The 22518-nt window shown below is 38.7% G+C and overlaps 1 protein-coding gene across 3 annotated transcripts in view; it reads right to left on the reverse strand.

Moving 5' to 3' along the window:
- Positions 1 to 22518, reverse strand: part of PARD3B (par-3 family cell polarity regulator beta) — a 442140-nt gene that overhangs the window by 301578 nt on the left and 118044 nt on the right. For all 3 annotated transcript variants that reach the window (XM_049807683.1, XM_049807694.1, XM_049807673.1), the window contains exon 3: positions 368 to 539. In XM_049807683.1, the coding sequence (XP_049663640.1) occupies positions 368 to 539 (172 nt within the window). The remainder of the gene's footprint in view (positions 1 to 367; positions 540 to 22518) is intronic.

The raw sequence follows: 22518 nt of genomic DNA on the forward strand, positions 1-22518 counted from the left end.
TTCTGCTCTCAAAAGATTACAATGAAGGATTGTCAGCGGCCTACCCAGTCAAAGAAAGGAGAAAAAAAGAGACTCCAACTGTATGGATGGGCATAACATACAGCAGGATACAAGGCTCAGGTGCAAATTTGCCATGCTCAGTTGCAGTCTACAGCATCAATTTTTCAAAAGCCCAACTTTTGTCCTTACAATTGTCTTCACTGAATTGCAAGGCAAACAATGGGGTGCTAAAAAAACCTCTTTAAATACATAAAATCAGACTACAGACATACTCAGAAAAGAAAAACAGAAATAAGGAAGTACTACATATTGGTTAAAAAAAAAAAAAAAAAAAAATTAAAAAAGTAACCATGCAAGATATACATACCCAGTTTTAGGGCAGAAGGAGTCACTTCAATCTCACCACCAATCGGCTGAAAGGCAGCCAGCTGAGCCGCTACCTCCGTCTCAAAAGAGTCTGGGCTATTTCTGTCTGTCAAATTGCCATTGGTGCCATCAGTCTTTCGGTGAGTTTCTTCCTCATCATAAACAGCAATCAGCTATCAAAATAAAAGGTAATGTGGTTTGTATAAACTTTTTTTTCTTAAAAGTAAAACTTACTCTTCACTGGGAATACAGAAAGAACTATCTTATTTCAGAACAGCTAACAATAAACATACAGATTCATGAAAACACATATATTTGTGTTTAAATACACTGACTTCAATGACTTAAGTATATGCTTCAGCACCACCCTGTGCTGACATGCTTTTCTCAGTTAGCATGCCACCATTAGTGAGCATTTTACATTGTTACAAAACTTCTAGGGCTGACCAGGCTTAAATCACAGAACAGGGTTTAATTCTTGGGGGTGGAGGCCACTATTACCTTAAAAAATTTTAGTGCTACTGACTGACTCACTGCAAAAAGGTAAAACAAGCATGGAAGTTGTGCTGAGTGAGCAGACACATGTTTTATTTATAAGTACATAATAATTACATTCCAAGGACAAGATACATCCAGCACACTGACAGAGTGCAGAGTTTCCCTAGTCGCCCAACCTATGTCGCTGCAAGGATGAAAGTTTCTTGGTCCAGCTAGGTACATACACACACAGAGGTCTCTACCCACCAGGTATCTTTCATCTCTTCTCTCCTGCAAGCTTGTACCAGATACATTGTTTCTGAAAACCCTCCCCCAGTCACTGACTCTTCCCATAACTTCAAGCAGACAGGAAGGTCAAGATAAAGCAACAACAGACTGTAAAGTCTGCTGTCCAAGTTCACATTAATGTTGACATGGAAATGATAAAAAGCCACCATAAAAATCATTTTTTGCCTCAGCGAGCCTGGCCTTTCACAAGGATGTTCCTTTTGGTCCTCCTAATACAAAGTGATCGGATAATGCATATACAGCTTCATCAACACGTGACACAGATACATGTGGCTGGCTGTAAATTGTGTTACAGTTTGGGGGTGGGGGAAGATTAATTCCCAATTAATCTAAACAAACTAGAAGACTTGCTGTTCTCAACCAACAGGACACTTGACACCCCAGGGCCCACACTCACTATTTAAAAATATTAGTACATCAGATCTCCTCTGACACTTCCAAGAAGTGTCAAAAATTATATCCTATGATAAATAGTATACTGAAACAGAGACACAAACATTTAAAGTAACTCATTTGCCTAAGGGAAGAAATGAAAATATGAGAGGGAAAAGAAAAGAAAAATGAAAATAAATATCCTGAAGTGCTTCTAAGGAAGAAACTGACATTTTCAGGTCTACCACTCATTTTTAATTTGGTTGCTAGAAATGTGTCAGCTCATATTTACCAACGCATATTTCAGAGACACACAAGACCCTCTTAAATCCCCCTTAAACAATCAGGTAGAAAACTTGCTCTCCTTTTCCATACAGAGCCTGTTTCCTTTCCACGGCCATATAACTAGCTCTTAAAACATACAATTTGGGGTTTTATTTGTCCAAAGCATATAGGAAAGATTAATTCCAGCAACAAAGACAACTCTCTTTGTACCTTATTCCTGCATTACAGAGAAACTACCCAGGTGTTCACACTGCATTCATCACGAGGCCATCGCTATGCCCACAACCACATACAGCCAAAAAGGCTGCCTTAGAGCCAGACACCAATAGATCATTACAATTTTCTCCAGTACCGGGGGGGAGGGAACAAACCTATGGTGTCTTTCATTTGTTTCTAAAATGATTCCTCACGTTCATGTTATTATGGAAGTCCATCGCGATTCAAGAAGTTCCACAACTATTGCCCACCAAAAGGTTTGCTTTCTCAATCTCACTTTTGCTGTGGAAACTTAATTTCTAAGAAAAAGGCTGTTACTAATGAAGAGGAAACTTGAGATTGTGTAGGGCCATGGCACTGAAAGCACTTTAGGTAATAGTAGAATACAAAGTTCACTTGAGCATTTGCAATGCAGAATAGAGTTAGTGGAGCTCAGCAGTAATTTGACGGGAATAAACAAGTGAATTCCACAACCGGACCGAGCCAAGTTCCCCCATTGTTTCACACCCTAACATATTAAATGCTATATTACGTTGTAATACTCTATGCTTACTGCACCAGGACGTTAACAGAGGCCAAAAGTAGGGGTTGACTCAAAATTAGACAAACTGATAGAACAGACCAGCAAGAACTGTTAAACGGAAACATGCAAGCACTATCTCAGATTCAAAAGCCCCCAAAACATGTAGTAATAAAAACCAGAAAGGTAAACCAAGAGAACATTGATATTATAATTAACCTATTTCTATTATGCTTTCTTCAAGTATTTTCCACTGGTCACTAGCAGAGTCCAGAGCAGCAGTCTGGCCCTGCACGGCCGCTCTTGCAGGCTCACATACATTACAATATTATCACATACTTAGGTTTCTAAGCACCGTATGTTTTCCTTATTCCCCTGAAGTTCGAATGAAACTTTAGCAGAAACGATAATATAAGATCATTTTAACAGATAAGGACAGTCATGGGCAGACTTCTGACAGCTGTAACATAATGGTAGCTTACCCAGCAGTCAGCCCAGAAAGACAAACTGCATTACAGCTACACCACAATAATTTCACTGGCTTCCTGGGACCGGTGGTCCTGCTCCTGCCCGCAGCGTGCCGCTTTCTGGGGCAGGCGGCCATGGTCCGTGGTCACCTAGTCACATACCCACTTCTTCTCCTAAAGGGGTCCCAGGGCCGATCAGGAAGAGCAGGGACACCTGGGAGCAGGCAGGCGCTGGCTGTGCAGCCGCCATCCCAGTGGGCTGCTCCCTCGAGGGCAGGGGGAGTTCTGGATGTGTGCCTCGAGCTCAGGCTATGGCTGATGGGTTCAAACAACCCAGCCTGCAGAGGGTCTGGGACATTAGCGAATGACTTGATCTGCAGAGGGGTTTGGGTGTTAGTTTTACAGGAGGACCCCATCTGCAGAGGGTCCGGGTTAAAATAAAAGTTTTGATTGTAACAACAACTTTGTTGAGTCATTGCTCCACTGAGGATCCCTAAAGCACCTGCCCTCGTGTTGGGTGACACTTCCCAAAAGCTAACAGGTTACAAGTCAAACAACTGCCTTGAGTTCAGGCAAAATGACATATGGAAATCACAGTGCCCAAAAGTGGATAAACCCCCCCAGGTCTTCACCTGCTTAATTATATGGAAGGATTGGAAATGGTTTGATGGTTGTATCAGTTCTGCTTCTTAAAGGGGCCGCCGCTTTCATTCACCTATCAAGAAGGTTCAGCAGATGGAGACACATCCTCTCCTCTCCTCCCAATTCCCGCAGCAGAGTCAGGAGAAAAAGACACCACCACCACCACCACCCCCCTTCCCAACCATACCCACACCAGCCCTCCATTTCCACACTCCGAGCTGGAGCAGGGTGGGCACAGGTGCAAGCCAACAGCAGGCAAATACCTGCGATATAGCCTGGCAAATGGCCAGAAGATTTCATCTGAGCTAAACTGCATAGGCCTCACACCCGTCTGAAAGCGGGGAAGTTTCTTACTGCTGTCATTCTTCAAGAGACTTCAGTGAAAAGCCCGCAGTTCCCTAGTCTACACCTAGGCATTATTCTGACAGATTAAAAAACCCCAAGGAGAATCTATTTCTTTACAGTATGGAACACACCATTAATTAAGTAACATGATCTAGAGTTAAACTCCCATTTTTTAGAGAGTGTGGAAGGGAGATCCTTCAGTACTGCATGCAGAGGTAGCAAAGATGCAATGCCTTTCCTCACCAATGAGATAAATAGCCATTTGTTTTCTAAAATGTTTATTTGGGAGAGAACTCCTCAGGACTGCAATTGCAAGAGCATCTTATCGGTAGCAATTCTAACATTACGAATACCCTGCTAATCAATCAAAGTATTACAAATATCAGCTTCGGCCTTTCAAAGGGAATGAATACAATTGAGGTTATATAAATTAACTATTCATAAATAATTGTAGTAATTGACTTCTCATTTCCAGTATGGAAAATTCTTTAATTGGAACAGACTGCCAACCTCTTCTGATGGAAAAGAACTTCAGGACACATTAAGAAATCCCTCACAAGCATATAGTGAAAACAAAAACACTCTTTGCAACACTAGTTTATTCTTTACCAATTCAATATTTATAAATATTGAGAGTTCAGTAGGTCAGCTGATTTCTATTTTTTTAAAACACATCAAAATATTACTCTAGACATTTGTAAACTGTAGAAGTTGTGCTAGTACTCTGTTGTGTTTTTGTACACTTGCTGTACTCAAGTATCTCCCTTTTTTTAAAGGTTCTTTAAAGAACACGAATATTTACTGTGAAAGTTATCTACGTATTTCTGTATAGGTAAAATGGTTCTACCCCAGTATTATTGTAATCTATTTTAACAGCCTACCAGTTACCTAGACAATCAATAAATTATCACACTTTAACACTTATCTCTCATTTTTGATTACTAAACTCCTCTCTACTGATACTGACATAGTCACAACACAAGGCAGCAATAATGGAACAGTTCTATTTTATTAGCATTTTTGTTGATTTTAAGTGACAAACTTATTACAAAGCAATGTAGTACAGCCAAATTTTAACTTTGTATGATGTCCTGTGGCACAGCTCTTTCAATACTTTACTGGTATTTCAACTGCAAAGCTTGCAGAAAAATTATGTGACTATATTCCCAAATACACAGAGCAACACACATTCGATTAAGATCAACCCTCATTTACGAAAAAGTGGGTAAATACCAATAGCAGACAGTGATGTTACTGATTGAAAGGGACCGAGTACAAAGCAGCAGCATATTTTACCTGAGGGAACTACTGGCCACTAAGATACAGAAAATTGATGCATGTTTCATTTAAAAAATCCCTACAAGACAAACTGCTCCCCTACCCCCGTTCCCATGTGAAATGTTACATTTTCCAGGGCCTTTCAGTCCTTCCAGAACTAGTTGCACTCTACTCTGTAAACTCAAGCCGCAGCAGCTTTGCTGTCACTCCGCTTGCAGGCAGCTGCAGAACCGTGTTTGAGTGTACAGCTCAGACGCACGCGTACGCTGCAGCTGCGCTTCACCATGTACAGGGATATACTATACACCACACACACAAGAAGCAGTAAAAAGAAGGCCTTCCAAATTAAAATTGAAACAGTTTCAGTCTAGTGCTTGCTAACTGAGCTCAATTAAATATAAACAATTTTGTGGAATTTCAGAATTTCAAAGAAAAACATCCTCACTTTTGAACAAGTAGCGGAACTTCACAGATCTTGCTTTAAGCCACTTGTCTGTTAACCCAGAAAGAGCTGACTTTCCATTACCCTATACACCATTTTAAATAAAAGGTTTTGTAATTATTTCTCTCTTCAAACTACACTTTTGACAACTAGATTACTGCTAATAAGGTTAAAACCTGTATATTTTACTAGCTTTTTTGTACTGAATTGGAAAATAGACACCACTATTTCCTTTTTGACCCCAAACACCAGGCATGTACACAAGGTACTAGGAAGAAATGGCAAAATAAAAGCTTGCTTGCAATTAAATTAATCAGCTTTCAATTACTGTCAGGATGAAATCACTAAGAGCAGTTCTCAGTCATAGGCTAGCATCAGTACGCAATTGAAAAGATGCAGTTTTCAATAGCTGAAATAATATACTCAAAAGCACAAAAAGGAATTAAATGTTCAACTTGCATTACATTTTTTGTTCAAGCTGGATGGAAATTTTTCCTCTTAATTTTTCCACATTCAAAACTTTATTTACATTCTTCTCTCACTATGGACAACAAAAGGTAGTAAAATTGTCGGTTTCTTCAAGACCCATTTGTTTCCTATTCAGATGCTCCCTGTCCATGACTTCAAATACTCATTTAAGAAAAAAGCCTGTGGTTTTTTAATCATATTTATACTTCTGACAGCCAGTGCTCCTGTGGGAGTGATTATTAGTTACTTATAAAATGACATGGCAAAAAAATTCTCCCTGTTTTGGGTCAATTAGTAAAGACTTCACACAAAGCACTCACATCTTAACAAAGAGCCATCAGGAAGGGTGAACGAATAGCTCCGTGACTATTTCACTGAACTTTGTGACATAAGGAGAAGCTATGGCTCAAGCCAGAGCAGCAAATGACGTTCACCATAGCATCACACTACCTTGTTGTCTGATCCCTCAATTTGGGATCTATAGGATTAATCTTGTATTTACCCCTACACACACATCACAGAGGTAGAAAGACACACAGTGTTTCTGTATGTGACACACTGATACCAGAATACAGCAAAGTTCAAAACAGAATTTAAAAAAATTGTAAGATCAGAACTTCAATTCTTCCCAGGTGCTTGCACCTGCAAACAAACAGACACAGATGGAGATAGGCTGCAATTGACAGTAGCCTACATATGACCAATGCAAAAAGGGAAAAGGGATCCTTCCCTCTTTTTTTCTTTTCTCCTTGCTTTCAGCAAGCTTATGCATTTGGCCAGGTCAGTTCTTTACGCCAGCCATCTAAGACACTCGAGCGCCCGCACCAACACAAGATAAAGGCAAAGCTACCTCTTTAGCCAGCAGTGTGCACCAGGCCATCTTAAGTTCAAAATCTGACCTCTACCTTGAGGCTGCTGTGGCCTGACTTTCCTCCTTCCCCAGCCACTAGTTTCTACTGTTTCTTTACACAAGTGCTGTAACTCGCTAGATCCATGGTGAGTCCAGACTGTTCAGGAAACTAAACCAGGAAGAAAAGCAACTCTCCATCCTCCAGCTGCTTCAGCTCTGCGAAGCACACGAAGCAAATTTCTGTCAAAACATCACTGAGTTACATCTCCTTAGACTGCCATTGTCCGTTATCTTGCAGTAGTGATGTGTATCTGTCTCCTTTAATGAAGATGGACCAATGTTTGTGCCCTCACTCCGTGACAGCACACTAGAGTGGTGTGCACATACATGTCATGAAGTCTGAACATAACAGCAGGAACATTTCTGCAGTTCTCTCAAGGAGTTCATCTTCCCAACAGAAACTCTCCTCTCTCCTATGTGCGCAGGTTATACTTTTAACTTATGCCCACAAGGGGACAAGAACACTTCAGATTGAGGCAAGAAGACCGAGAGTAAAGTGTACTGTAAATTGAGAAAAAAAAAAAAATTCATAAAGCCACTGTGGAAGCTGTCTCAGAACTCCACAAACTCATTAATGTAAAATCAGATTTTACACATTACTTATGAAAGACTCCTGTTCAAATGGTTAAAAGATGAAAGACTGGGAACAGTGTAACATAGACAGAACTAAGGTAATTAGGGTACCTCAAAAACGGATGAAAATGTTATTTAATTTTTCAATTTAAAACTTTCCTGGAGCTCTACAGCCTTTTTTCAATGTTCTTTCAAGGTATTCATCTGGTATATACTGGTAAGTATTTGAAATGTTATTCTTGCATAATAGTTTGCCTTGGAATTCCTTTAACTTAAAATAAAGGCTGTCAAGGAAAAATACCAATATACACACCATATGGCAGCCTTCCTTCACACCTACATATGAAAACAAATTACGGATATATTACATGAAAGCTATGTTGATTAGCTCCTCTTGTTTACCTACATGCCAAAACTACGTACACCAAAGTATCTTCCCAAAGACCACCTGACACTTTTCCTACCCTTATTAGACAGTACCAAAAGAAATCTGAATAAAGGTAGCCAAGAACAGAATCCTACTGCACACAGTACAAACACTGGTAGCTTCTGCTCTCAAAACTTTCCAAGGATACAAGGAAAATACAAAATAGGAAGGGAAGCAGCATGCTTAAAAAAAGAGAGACCAGATCCAGACCAAGTCCCAACTCTTTCTGGAAGAAGGGAAAGGAGCGTGCCAATGGCAGGCAGGGATCCTTACCCAAGTCAAGTGACAGTGCAGTTGTTTTGGCACAACCCAAGGGACAGAGCAGGGGACAAAATGAAGAACAGAGGGTGGAATATGAGGCCAGGACTGGTAGAGCCCTGCAGGATTTATTTCTGTTTAAATGCATAGGGCCACTGGGGGTCCTCAATACTGCCAAATGCTTCAAATGTTTGTATTTCACCATAAACAGGCACTATGGCAAGAGGTGATACTTTAAATAATATTTTTCTTCATAAATTAAGCTGAGATTTTAAAACCATCACTAAGCTGTAAAAGTTTGTCCAAACAGTGAGATAGCAATTGTTTCCAGTCTTCACATTTTACTCAGCAGATCCACTTCCCAAGAAATTGGGAGCTTCTCTTCCTGCCCATCGCTTACTACATCTAAAAGAGAATTAATTGGAGACAGCAATACGTAAAGAAAGGACTGCACGTTAACTCTCTGGAGCTCCTTGCCCAGTCTCCCTGCTGTGCCTGTACTGTGGCACTACCAGTCACCCAGTGGGGTTTTTGTTTGCTGAAGAACTACACTGACTGCACTTATTTGAATTTACTAGATAAGTGGTTACTGACATCACAGCCATGGGAAGCGGTTCAAACTCTCCATTACTTCTGGGAGATCAAAACTTCCGGACCGCTTTGTTACTACAAGTCTTGCATTTAGCTCTCAGTCTTGTCACTGAGTTTGAGTACCTAGCTAAATTTATGAACCTGAGTTTCTAGATCTCTAAGAGTTTCTTAACAGCCTGCTGTAATTTCTCTTATGGCTTTTGTTGTGTTTTTTTTTTTTAATTGCTGTTTTGGGAAGGCCCTCAGCTATTCTAGAAAGGGAAAAAAGAAAAAAAACAACACAAAACCTGTATTAAGAAATCGTGCCTGTGAAAACCCTTTTGTGCATGCTTTTCAGAAAGTCTAGCTGTTGTTTTTGTGTGTGTGATCAAATCAAAAGATATCCTTATCTTCCTGTTATTTCCCTGTAGCTGAACTGGCAGGTTTTGGGGTTGTTTTTTTTCCTTTTTTTTGAAAGGTCATGGCAAATAAAAAAAAAAAATCTACCTGATTGACGAGACCTTATGTACTACTGCTTCCTGTCCAACCTATTCCTTCATGACCACACGTGACTGTACTTCAAACAATGCAGCTGATTGGGTACTTAACATTGATATTTGTAGCAAAGTTTGATGAGCCCTTCAAGCATGACCGAGATGTAATTTTTTAAGCCACTTAGTAACTACTTGAGAGCTGTTATGGAGATCCATAGTAACAATACAGACATTCCTTGAGGGTTGACTCTGGGTACCAGCTTCCCTGGCAGATATAAATGCTAGTGCTAAAATGTCAAGGATTTATAATTATGATGGCGGATGCATAAAACACATAAAACAAGCCTTATTAGGGTTGATTGAAGTAAATATACCAAAGGACATTCCTCCTTTCTTCTGCAAAAGATTCATCTTCAGTGCTATTTGTAGCCTGTCACACTCATTATGTTCTCATGTGAAATAGCTTCTGAGTTTGCTAGATAACAAATGCCCTTTGTTTTTATTCTTCCTCTATCCAAGTGAAAAAACAAATGGAAGGAAGACTGTAAAATGCAAAACTGATTATTTCCTTTCTGTTTACCTTGAAACTGAGTACTTTCACCTATATGGACTTTACAGAAAATGAGCTAATTTTGGAGAGTCCATTAAAATGGCACTATAAAAATGTAGATACTAATATCAAAGACTGCATTACTTACTAGAACTGTGCTTGTCAAATGCACTTACTGCAATCAGTCATTGAAAAGGAAAAATGTACTGTGCCATGTTGTTGGAAATAAGACAGTTTATTCAGAAATGAAAGTAACACCTTAGTTACTATATTGTGGGTAAGCATCAATAAATGTTCACTTTCATAATATGAATTCTAGTAATTCCATAATATGAATTACCCTACCTTAAAATACTACTTTAATGTTAAATTAACATCTTAGTCCAATTCCATTGGCAAGCCTCCTATAGAACACACAATAAAACGAGCCAGTAAACATCACAAAACCCACTTGATAGAACGAGCATCTTAAACAGAGAACCCACAGTAACACTGGATACTCCAAGCCACCACACATGGAGAAGTGAGGCAGAGGGGTGGAAACCAGACAAGGAGAGCTCAAACAGCTCCCAATTCCTATTGCAGCACAAGGTGTTCCTGCAGCCCATTCCTACTTTAGCAGGCACCTTGCCTGCTATTCAGCAGACCTCTCCAGCAAACTGCATCAACCTCTTCTCCCAACGTTCTCACCACTTTCTGGATGCTTTTGAAGTCCTGGAAAAGCTGGTGGGTTGTAAAAATCCAGCCTGTTGGGCAGTCCTGATTTAAGGCACAAAGAAACATTTAAGTGGACTGCTGCTGAGCATTTAGTTACAGACAAAGCTGCAAGAAAAAACTCAGCAGCTCTTGGACTTGCAAGCTTCTTCATTGCTGGGGCTTTTTAACAGGGTTTCTAAGGAACCCAAAGTGGGAACAAACAAGCATCAATCCAGCCAGCACAGAATCATGTGCGAAGTGGTAGCAGGCGTGTGGATTCACACTTGCTAGCACCCACAGTACCCTCAGTCCTCCTTTCCAGTAGTTTCCTTCCCACTCCACTCATACCCTGTGCATACTTGTCAGCCCATCCACATGCGCATTTGTGGACTCTCCCAAATCTCCATTAACTCTCTGATCACTATGATGCCATTTAAGGTGGCTGAAACACTGCACAGCTTTGTATAAAAGGGGCAGAAGCTGATGTGGAAGCAAAAGAGAGGCTGTTACCTGCTAGCTTTCCCCATTCCAGTCACATCTGATCTGGATATAGGAGCTTATAGGGCTGAAAGGGAGCTGGGAAAAATTACTTTAGCGAGCCCATCACCATTTCTCCTAATTGCTCTGCTTCTAACCCTCCTTAGCTACAAATGCTTGAAGAAAACATTGGCCTTCAGTACACTACCAGATGTACTTGCAGTACCAACAATTTTTACTTGTCCTCTCCTCTAGTGTCTCAACTGCATATAATGAATACAAAATTTAAAGAAGCAGAGTCCTCCAAGGTAGTTTGTTAATCTTCAGATTATATAGACATGTGAAAATCCTCAGAAATTTAAAGCAAACTGTGGTGAAGAGACACTATACCATTTCAGTAACATCTGAGGGTATAATTCAAATTCTTAGGAATGGCTCTTCATACTCTAGGCAATCATTTACAATGTTAAAAAGCACTTTGTATTTGTAACTAAGCACTGCAACTTTCATCTCTTTTCCAGATTCCAATCTAATGAGTAGGGCCCACAGAACAATTTAGGTTGGAAGGGACCTCTGGAAGTCACTGGTCCAGTCCTTCAATTCAAAGTAGGGCCACGCTGGCACTTAGCTCAAACTTTAAAGTTGGCTTAGGTTGCTCAGGGCCCAACTCAATTTTGTGCATCTCCAAGGATGAAGATTTCATAAGTCTCTGGGCACCTGTTCCAGTGCTTGACCACCCTCATGGCGCAAAAAAAGGTTTCTTCTATCTTATTAGAGTCTTCCTCATGACCACTTCATGTCCATTAACTCTTGCCTTCTCACTGCGGACTTTAAAGAAGGCAGGGTGTAGTCTCCCCTACACCCTCCCATTAAGTAGTTGTAGACAGCAATAAGATCCCCCTTGTCCTACGAAGTTCACTCACCCTCTTCCCACACTTAATGTGTTCATTCCCTGATCACATTGGTGATCACATGCTGAGCTTGCCCCAAGTATGTCAATGTCCTTCTTGCACAAAGGAGACCCAAACTAGACACAATAGCATAGCTGTGGCCTCTCAAGTGCCAAATTCAGGGGAGAAATCGCTTCCTTTGACTTGATGGCTACACTCCTGCTAACCACCTGAATGTGCACTTAGCGTTCTTAGCTGTAAAGCTAAGAAAAATCCACATCAACTTCTACCAAGTCACTCTACCCCGACCCCCTCACTAATTTGACAGTATGCATCATGTGCAAAAATAAGTTTTTGCTTTGGCCACGTTACTCAACAACAGCATATGAATTAGCCGTTTATCTGTTTTTAAATGGCTTTTTTCTTTTTAGAGGACATTCTGGGATAGGGGAATAGAACTTCAGAAGTAAAAAAAAGCAGCAGCACAAAAAATACTTGAATTGTAAAACCCATCAGAAAGTGTAAAACCATCTGCACAGCATAACGCACACAACAACTTTCATTAGTACAGACAGGCTTGATAAATCTTGGGACATTGCCACACGTCATACAGTTCTCACACTGTGTTTCTGTCTGTGCAGAAAAACATTTCAGTATTTACAACTGCCAAGAGTCCTATTCTTACTGATGCTTGGTTTAGTGAGACTGCATTATTTGCCCTGTCTCTGACAGTTTATATGTCAGGCTCTAGAAAGGCAAAAGTAAGCTTACAAAACTGGTTGTCACCTTGATGAGGAAAGGTCTGTCCCTAATGCTATCAGTCTCTATTAGTTTGTTATTAATTCTGTCAATAAACAGTATTCCTAAGGGGGTTCAAGTGCATTATAATAATGCATGGATACCCTTTTGAAAAAATAGAAAACAAACACCTTTTGCCTTTCACACAGTGACCTCATTTTCATAAGTCACTACCCTATACGCTTCAGCAGCAGAAGTCAGCTGACCTTGACCTCGAGCAACTGTCCCTAAAGAAAGCTCCTCAACATCATGATCCTTTTATGCATAAAATTTGAGACAGAGGAGAACAGAAGAGGGGAGAGGAGAGAATTTTAACAGAAATGCAACAGGAATGTCACCAAAATCCTCAGAATTTTTAGTAACTGGCTAGTTCACATGGCTTGTTTTATCATACTCATTAATAGACTACAAAGTCAATCGTCATCACTCACAGAAGAGCAGGCCTTTTTTTTAAAGGCAGACCAGTTTAAGAAGTCTACAACAACTAAAGAAGAAACCTATAAAGCTATGCTTTCCCAGCAGATCAGTTACATGCAAAATTGTGAAACATTCAGAAACTTTAAAGAAAGTGTGGTGGTTCTAAACACTACAGTTCCAGAAAAATACATTCCCAAATGGACTACCAGAACAGAACTAGAAAAAAAAATATTTTGACTTTACATCTTAATGCACCATTACTGTGAAAACAATGAAACTAAAAGTAAAATTTCCAGAGATAGTCACAGCTCTGGCAATAACAAAAAACCCTTCAGTGACAATTACGCATTTCAGCAATCAGTTCATAACAGACATCCTACCGCTGCCTTGCTCATTATACTCCTTAGAAGAATGATCTGTATGTTATAAATTTCGGTAATTTTTTACCCTCGCATTAGCTGCCCACAGCATAATTTCATAGTTAAGTTTCTTAAATTTTTAGTAAGCAAATTAAATGTTGACATCATGGTCAAGATCGAACTTAAAATCAAACATACTATTTTAAGGTTTTTTAACTGAGAGAATTCAGAATACAACTGAGAAAATGGTATTTGCAAAGTTAGTAGCAGCTATGTATGTATACATGTATGTTATGCAACACTTGGACGTGAACGTGTTTGCAAGCAAACAAGATCTCACATATGTACCCTTCCACTACTCACACATTGGTAATTGCTACTCAAATATTAACACAGCCTATTAGAACAGAATACACAAGAAAAAAGAACAACCATTCAACAAATTACAACACTAGGAATGTTCTTGGCCTTCCACAACAGTATAGGATTAAAAAAAAACACACACCCCCCCAAAGGAAAAAAAAAAAAAAAAAACCAAAGTACATTTTCTGTAAGTGATATTATAATTGCTTGTTAGATGGATTTTGACACAATCTTCATTTCCAAGGCTGAATTTCAATGCCCTATTAAGTATAGTGTTGAACATTTACTTGATGCAGAATTTGGAACATTTAGCTATAAAAATGTGGACTGCAAGTCTGACCTCTGAACAATGATTAAAATTATCTTAACATTTCTTAAGGAGACTGTCTTCTGTAAGAAAAGCATTGAAAAAAAAGGAAACTTTTCTGTTTTATTGAATATACCACAAAATACTAAGCATTGTTTCCTACCTACACTACCTAAAACTTTTTATTAGATAATAAAAAACACTGAAGAATATACTAACCAAGAAGTTGTATTCAATTAACAGATTCCCTTTACTCTGAAATATTGTTTTAATGTGATTTGAAGCTCTCTTTTAAAAAAAAAAAAATCTTCGTGCCTACGATATAGTTTAATTTTGACTAGAGCAGTTTGAATATCCTGCAAAACAGTGATATGTCTTGGGAATAAATGGCTTCAGACCATTCAGATCGTTCCTCAGAAATTTCAAATGTGGTTTTTCAGAGAGAAGCTTGCTCATCCATTTTCCACTCCTCATTACAAATTATAAAGGGACCTATACATAAAGAAAAGCATTTTTTAATAAAAAAAAAAAACCAAACCAACTCAAAGTGAATGACATACCAGGCTCCACTTTCAAAAGTAAGCTAAACTACTCAATAAACAACGCAATGGGAGAGGAATAAAATACCTTCAGCTAATAGAAAATTCTCCCAAAATATTTCTGTTGTCATGAATCTTCAAATATCCTGAATATCATGAAGAGTCATCAAAACTGAAGCCACACAACTATCCGAGTTTTTTAGCCTCCTCTAGGACAATGACATGGCTATTCCTTGATCTATCTGCGCTGAGGCATCACCAGACCCTGTAAAAGGGAATTCATGTTTTCCCAGCTTTACGACTAGTACTTGAATGGATTCACAGTAGAATCGTATTTGCCTTCCTCACTGCCACATCACCTTGTTACCTGACATTATTCTAACAGTCTGAAATATATGAACTTTAAGTTGGTAGAAAATGCTAACAACATTGGTTCAGTTCTTTGTCTACTTTTATGGAAGATGTGTTAACACATTTTTTCTTCCAGTAAAAAAATAATAACAATACCACCCTATTACGAGAGTGACACTCTTGATCCTCTGAATCAGTTCCTCCATGCATATGCCTTTACATTCTTCTGTGGTTACACCACACTGAGCACTCAGTCCCCTCCAGGTAAGCCACATCTTCATAATGGCACACTGCTCTTTGAGGCTTCCTACACTTTACAAAACTCGAGGGGGGGGGGGGGGGGGGGGAAGTCCACAAAAAAAAATTCCAGACAAGGTAACAATATATTCACACTGCCTTGAACCCTTACCCTCCAGTAAAATTATTTTATTTCCAAGACACTGAGAGTGTGTTTTTTCACACTTAGCTGAAATCAAGTCTGAGAGGTTCCTATCCAGTGTAAGTTAAATAAGTTTTTATTAGTAATTTAGCAGACACACCCACTGCAGAACTTGACACTGGTCTTCAGGAAGGTCCCCAAAAGTAACTTCATTCCTGATTTAAAGACCTGGGTGCCCAAACTACTTTTAATAAAAGAACAAACAACAGCAGAAAAAAAACCCAACACAAAACACCACATGACACACTCTGCAGCAATGAAAGGGAACCACAGCTGGCAAACCCAAGGATGGCCACTATCCACTTTGACACAAACTGAAGAGAGAGATGTTTAAGAGGCAAAAATTGCCACTCCTTTCTCCCTTCTCTCCCAGTTTCAACTTTTAGATTAAAGTTAAATCAGGGCACCACACAGTCTGAGGCTGCAGACTGGCATCCAGAGGCCAGGCTCAGTTTGGTTGCTCTTACTGGGACACCACCCCAGAATGGCATTTCCATCAGCCTCCCCCAGAAGGTTAGTGCTCAGAAGTGTGCTCTCCAGGTATTCTCTGCACAGAGATTTAGGGATTTCAGAAAAGCCAAGGAACAGAAAACAACAGAAGTTCATCAATTCTTCAGAGATGTTAAGAGGCAGAGAAGAATCTGCCAAGTATCTGTTGCACAGGGTATCAAAACAGAATTGATCATTGTGGGTGGATAAGAGACGGGGCTTTTCCTCATGGCTGCATTTGAACTTATAACGAATTTTAACTTAAGTTAGGCTAACACAAGTCAAACACAAAGACGTTATAAAAAATGTGACAAGATAGGGGTACGCACTCTAAACAGCAGTTCTGGCCAAGCTTGTGGTAAAAATTTATTTTTGCTCTTTGCCTTCTCCTATACATGCTGTTTAGGTTACCTGGGAAAAATACGTAGTTTTTAATCGAAATGAAGTTTGCAGAGCTGTACTTCCAGTCTGCTGATCCTTCCTTGTGTCAGTAGTCTACCAATAACTAATTAGTCCTTGGCCTCTTGACCTTCAGGGCTTTAGCACAGGGAAGAGGCAAGAAAGGTAGCTCTATCCTCTTCCCTGGGCTCCAGTCCCAAGTCATCGCAATAATTACTAGAAGGCTTCTGTTAGCCTGCTAGCTACTCTTCTCCTTCTGTGCTTTCAGACTCTTATCAATGAGCTCTACAGCTTCTGTTGACCCAGCAGAGCTCTTACTCTTCAGACACATCACCCCACTCCACCAGGATTACAATCATTTATACTAATCGTTTCTGATCTACTCTTCAACCACAACTCGGCAGCATGAAGAGAGAGGTAGGCTGTTGTGTAATCTGTCAAGTAATGTAAATTAGACTAAAAAAAGTAGCAGGGGTCTACAGCCGATTCCTACCCTCCACAGGATTGCTCACAAGCAGCATGCTCCTGTGCAACACTTTAAGGAAACTCAAACTATTGAAGAAGGGAAAGCCTAGAGCTAACCACATGGAGCTAGAGCTTCCTCAAGAGACAAAATGATGAGCTCCTGACAGTCATATCTGTCACTTCTTGGCAAAGAATATATTCTCATTTCAGTTTATCTAAGCAATTTGATTCAACAAGAAGTTCATTCAAAATGAAAAATCAACTGAGAACTGAAAAGCAGGGAAGCTTACTAGTCTTACTTTCTTACAGCCTCTGAATAAAAACTAAGTGCAAGAGCTGAGCACTGTTAGCTCTAAGACCCTGAAAGACTCCTCCTGCTCTCGTCTACCTTATCAGCTGCATTAGTCTATCATGCATCATCTGCAAACTGCTTCTTTTCAATATATCAGCTTTAAATGCAAAACTCTTCCCAATATACATCCAGACCGTTTCCCATTTTTTCTTAACTATAATTCATTTTAGTCCTCTGCAGTTTTAATTGAACTTCAATTACTAAAACTAGCTTGACACAAGCCATGAAGAAGAAATTAATATTCTACTAAATAAGAACTGTCACTCAGCATTTCCTAAGCTAAATGTAAAAATTAAGTCTGAATAAATGTATGCTAAGTATCATTGCATAAATATGCACATAATGCATTTTCCTCTTTATAAGAAGTGTTAAATTTAAAGACATTTAATTGCACATCAACATTTTAGTGGCGATCAGTCACTGAAAATCAATGATTCTTTTACATAAATGTAGAAATATATTTCATTCAAATCCAATTACTTTAAATACATTTTTGTTTACTTTTCCATCACTTGGACTTCAGTCAGTTCACTCTCCAGTTAGGAAACATGATCTCAGGACATAACCCCACTAACTACTAAAGCATCTTTCCCTTCTGCAATGTAAACAGTTGTTATTCTGACAGTGAAATCAACTGGCAACCCAACTTTCTCATCCAAAAGTGCATCACAGTTTACCCACACTCAACCCCTTTACAGAATTTTTTTTTATGCCATTAAAATATTTCAGTCCTATTAGAATGCAAATATAAAGGGGTAGAGAGAGCACACATAATAGCATTAACATTCAAAGATTTCTTGGTCCCCATTATCAGATATTAATTCTCACATTAACTGATGTTTTGTTAAAAAAAAAAAAAAAAAAAAAAAAAAGAACAAATCCATTAGCAGCTGCATTAAAAGTGAACAAAAGAGGCAACAACTGCTGATATGATTATGCACCTAACCCTTTTTGAAAGTTTTTGTATCCAAGAGCACCAAACACGGACTGCTTCAACTTTCATTTCACACCAGGTATGTAAGTACATGTTATCTGAAAGACAATCTTGACAGGGCTTCCCCCCATCCCAGTATTTTTAGCAAGCTTTGAAAACCAGTCAGTCATTTTTAGCAAGTCTCTAGATCATTTCCTTTAAGGTCTTTTAAAGCCATAATATGGTACTTTTGAGGGGGAAGCAAGAAAAAAGCATTTTTGCATACTAGGAGCTTGTTTCAGTTTCAACTGCACCAATGCAGCAGGTGCCAGCCGTGAGCCTGCCAGCAGATGGAAGAGCCCATCTCAAGCAGGCACCTGGAACATTCTCAACCACCTGCCCAGATGGAAACTTTCCTTTACATGCTTCTCTCTACTGCACATGATGGTACGTGATCCTGTTAGTGGGAATAAAGTAGCCCTGCCTTTTCATATAGGAGGGAGGATCCCAAGCAAACAGGTACACTTTAGTCAAAGGCATACAAACAACTTTTCCACCCTAGCAGTGACTTTATTCCTAGATAAACATGGGCATATGATCTTGTGTGATAAATACATTTTCAACACAACTTGCATTCTCTCTTTTACAAATGCACAAGTCCAAGATTCTCAAATCAGTACTACGTAAACAGAAATCATGTAAATTCACAGTGCATCACTGTTGGTAGTCTTATCCCCTGTCGCAGGAGCCTACCATTACTTTGCCTTATCTTGGATGTGTGTTGACCAGCATCTCCCCAACACAAGATCACCCAAAACATCATTAGAACTGCCCACTGTACATCCAACCAGATCACAGGCTTACCAATATTTGGTAAGTCAATTAATATTTCCTCAAGTATTGTTAAAAACCACAAGTTATATCTGAGTCACTAATGGAGAGAGATTTATCTATCTCGCAGGTACTTTCTTCCATATCTCATGAACATGAATCCTACTGACCAGTTACAGCCCCTTTGAAAAGTTTGGCACTTCCATTATTCCCTCACAGATGTTCACATTACCAATGAATCATCACCACAGGGAGTCTCAGCACAGAGGCTAAGGGTTGAATATACTCACTTTAGTCTTACATTGGAACCCTTTCAATATCTTCCAAAACAAAAACATAATATAAGTAAAAAAAAAATTAAAGAATTTATGTCCAAGCTCAAATATATTATGTAGCACTATGAATTGCCCTATAATTATGAGATAAATTGATTTTAAGGTACCACAAAATCTCAGTTCTAGCTCCACTATTATTATATAAATTGAGATGCCTTTAACAAGGTAAACTGATAATCTATGAAATTTAAAGCATATACAAATACTATTAAAAGTATCCCAAAAAGAAACATGAACTAAAAATTAGCAGCTCTGCTAGTAAACAGGAATTACAAAGCATTTGATTATTCTTTTTTGATTCAACACCTTTTTTTTTTTTCTTTTTTTAAATCTACTACAAACTGTGTAAGACAATATGAAGAATTTTTCCATATTCTTAGTGGATGACATGATGTCATTAGTTAAACATTTTCTATTTAAAAAAAAATAATAAAAAAAAAATCACCAAAAAACCCCCACCCCCCAAAACTAGAACAGCTACATTTCAATTCCTTAATTTTAAGTAAAGTACCTAAATACCACATCTCCAGCAAACTGATTTGGTTTCATTAAGCTTATCTGTTGCTAGAAGCACACTCTATATCTAATACACTGACAATGGAAGGTCACAAAAATAAGAAAAAGTGTACACTGTGTATATATATATATTTAATGAACACTCATGAAGTACAGCAGAACTATCATTCCTGCTTCACAAATGGACAAATGCACAATGAGGCTGATTTATACAAGATAGTACAGGATATCCATGACAAATCTGGAGTTCAGCCTACTTTTCCTCAAGTCCCAGGTTACTACTGCAACCATGAAATTACCTTTTTTCTTTATCAGCATTTTTTGTCAATAGTTTAAGTGCTTTACAAAATCTTGATCTTGATTTTACATACAGGAGAACTGATGTGCTATGTCAAACCACTTACCCACGACTGCCCACAAAACCAATGAAACATCTCAGAACTGAAGGTCCCACTCCTTGCGCTATCAAATAGGCCACAACAGCCCTGAGGTTCAATGTAAGCACCCTTGCTGCAAAGAGCAGTAAGGAATTTTAACCTGTTCTTTTTAACAGGAAAAAGAACTTCAACTTCACAATCCAGCTTGTTTCAAGCACAAGCGAATAAATTCAACATAAATAGAAAGGCACTTCAAATTAGAAGTCTTTATTCAGGGTTTCAGGTGAACCTTCAGTTTTCAAGAATCCTGAGCTCTCAAGGAATACACAGAACTGCACTCCTGTAAGAAATAACATCATTAGAAACCCCACCATGTAATTACTCACACTTTAATTACTTGCTGAAACGCTTTATCAGGAGCATATACAGTCATGTCTACAGAGACATGCAAATATCATTAAGCAGAAACCATGTGCTCTCCATAAAGCATGTTTTCCAGCTTGAGATTGCTTTGTTTGTGTGGGAACAGAATTCCCAGAACAAGAGATGGGAAGTTTAGAACTGCTGATTCACACTGAAGAAGCTCTTACTCGTAATATCAGTATATACTCTAAAATACACTCAGCTGCAACGCTCCTATGTAGAATGTGCTGTTAGGAAAAAAAAAAACCTTAATTGTCTATGTGGCTGACAGGCATACAATAGTCTGAATTTTTTCATAAAAAATATGTTTCTCAAAATTCATTCGTTTTATGACAGATCAACACCACATCCTTTCCAGCATCTCCCACTTAAGTGCACTTTTACAAAGAGGGAATAAATTTCAACAGCCTATAACGCAGTTAGGCCTTTTGCAAGCCATCATCACTGTTTCTATGAAGTAGCGTTAGGAGTGTAGCGTTAGAGTAGGTAGCAGTATTTCAGAGTAGACAAAAACATGCAGAAACCAAAGGAAACGCATAATTCCGGAGGTGAATACTAATAAAAACGCATGACCAAATTCTTGATATGCACTACAGGGACCTAAGTTTCAAGGTCTTCACATCTGCTAGTAACATTCACTTTTCTTTGTTGTAAAAGAAGGATTTCAAAACATGAAAAAGCATTAACAGGTAACTGGAGAAAATACATACTACACAATACAGTTTCAATACAGTTTAGGCAAAAGTGTTGCAAACCACCTTTGTAGGATTTAAGTTATGAACCTCTACAGCATGCTCTAGCTTTCAGTAGCAGAGACTACTGGAACTTACAGAAATTTTAAATATTTAGGACTCACTTTAACACTAGCTTTGAAAACTGCAGAGATGTATGAGAGAAAAACCAAGAAGTTAAAAAATTCCAAACCACAAATAACTGAAAGACATGAATACTCACATTAAAATTATATACCCTGTATTTAAAAAAAAAAAAGGGGGGGGGGGGGGAAGTGCGGCAGATAAAAGTACTTTCTCATGTTTTGATCACAGAGAAGGAATTAAATTATAAGTGACACCATTCTAATGAACCAGAACTGATTACAATTTTTTTTTTTTTTTTTTTTTTATGAAAAGGTATGTAAAACAGACAAATAAAACACATCAGAGCTTGGTAAAGATCAGTGGTTTAGCCTCAATGTTATCTACTGCACATCTGCCACACCACATTATCTTACTACTCAAGCATCATTTTTGCATTTCAATGCAGTAGCTCCATCAGATTAATGCCCAAGACATTTCAGCTGTGTTTCAAGTAAATAAGTGGACATACAGGAATATTATGCATGGCCTGTATCATTGACACTAAGCAAAGAAAACGTGATTAGCACCAAATTGCATCTGACAGGGGAATCAGAAAGCTGTCAAACACAATGACATGGATTCAGTATTTAGAAGGTAAAAGGGGAAATAAAGAAGCTGGCCAGTCTGGCATGGAGACAGCAATAAAACACAACAGCTATGATAAATTAATTCATTTACTTATAAAAAATTAGAGGCTTCCACATGCAGCTCTCATTTATAATCTTGTCAATCTGGCAGAGTAAATAAAAAGCCTATACAATGCACAGTGGGAGGGATGAAAAAGAAACAAAAGAGGGGGGGGAAAGAAAAAACAGATTTTTGCATTTACTCTAACAATAATTTCTTACATTAAATCACACTATCAAGCCTTTGATAGGAATGACTAATGCAAGGATACATTATAGCAGTGGTTACTGTGTTTACTAGAGACACAGTGTTAGAACAACAGGAAGATT

Source organism: Accipiter gentilis, chromosome 1 (genome assembly GCF_929443795.1).
Source record: "Accipiter gentilis chromosome 1, bAccGen1.1, whole genome shotgun sequence".
NCBI classification, from domain to species: Eukaryota; Metazoa; Chordata; class Aves; order Accipitriformes; family Accipitridae; genus Astur; species Astur gentilis.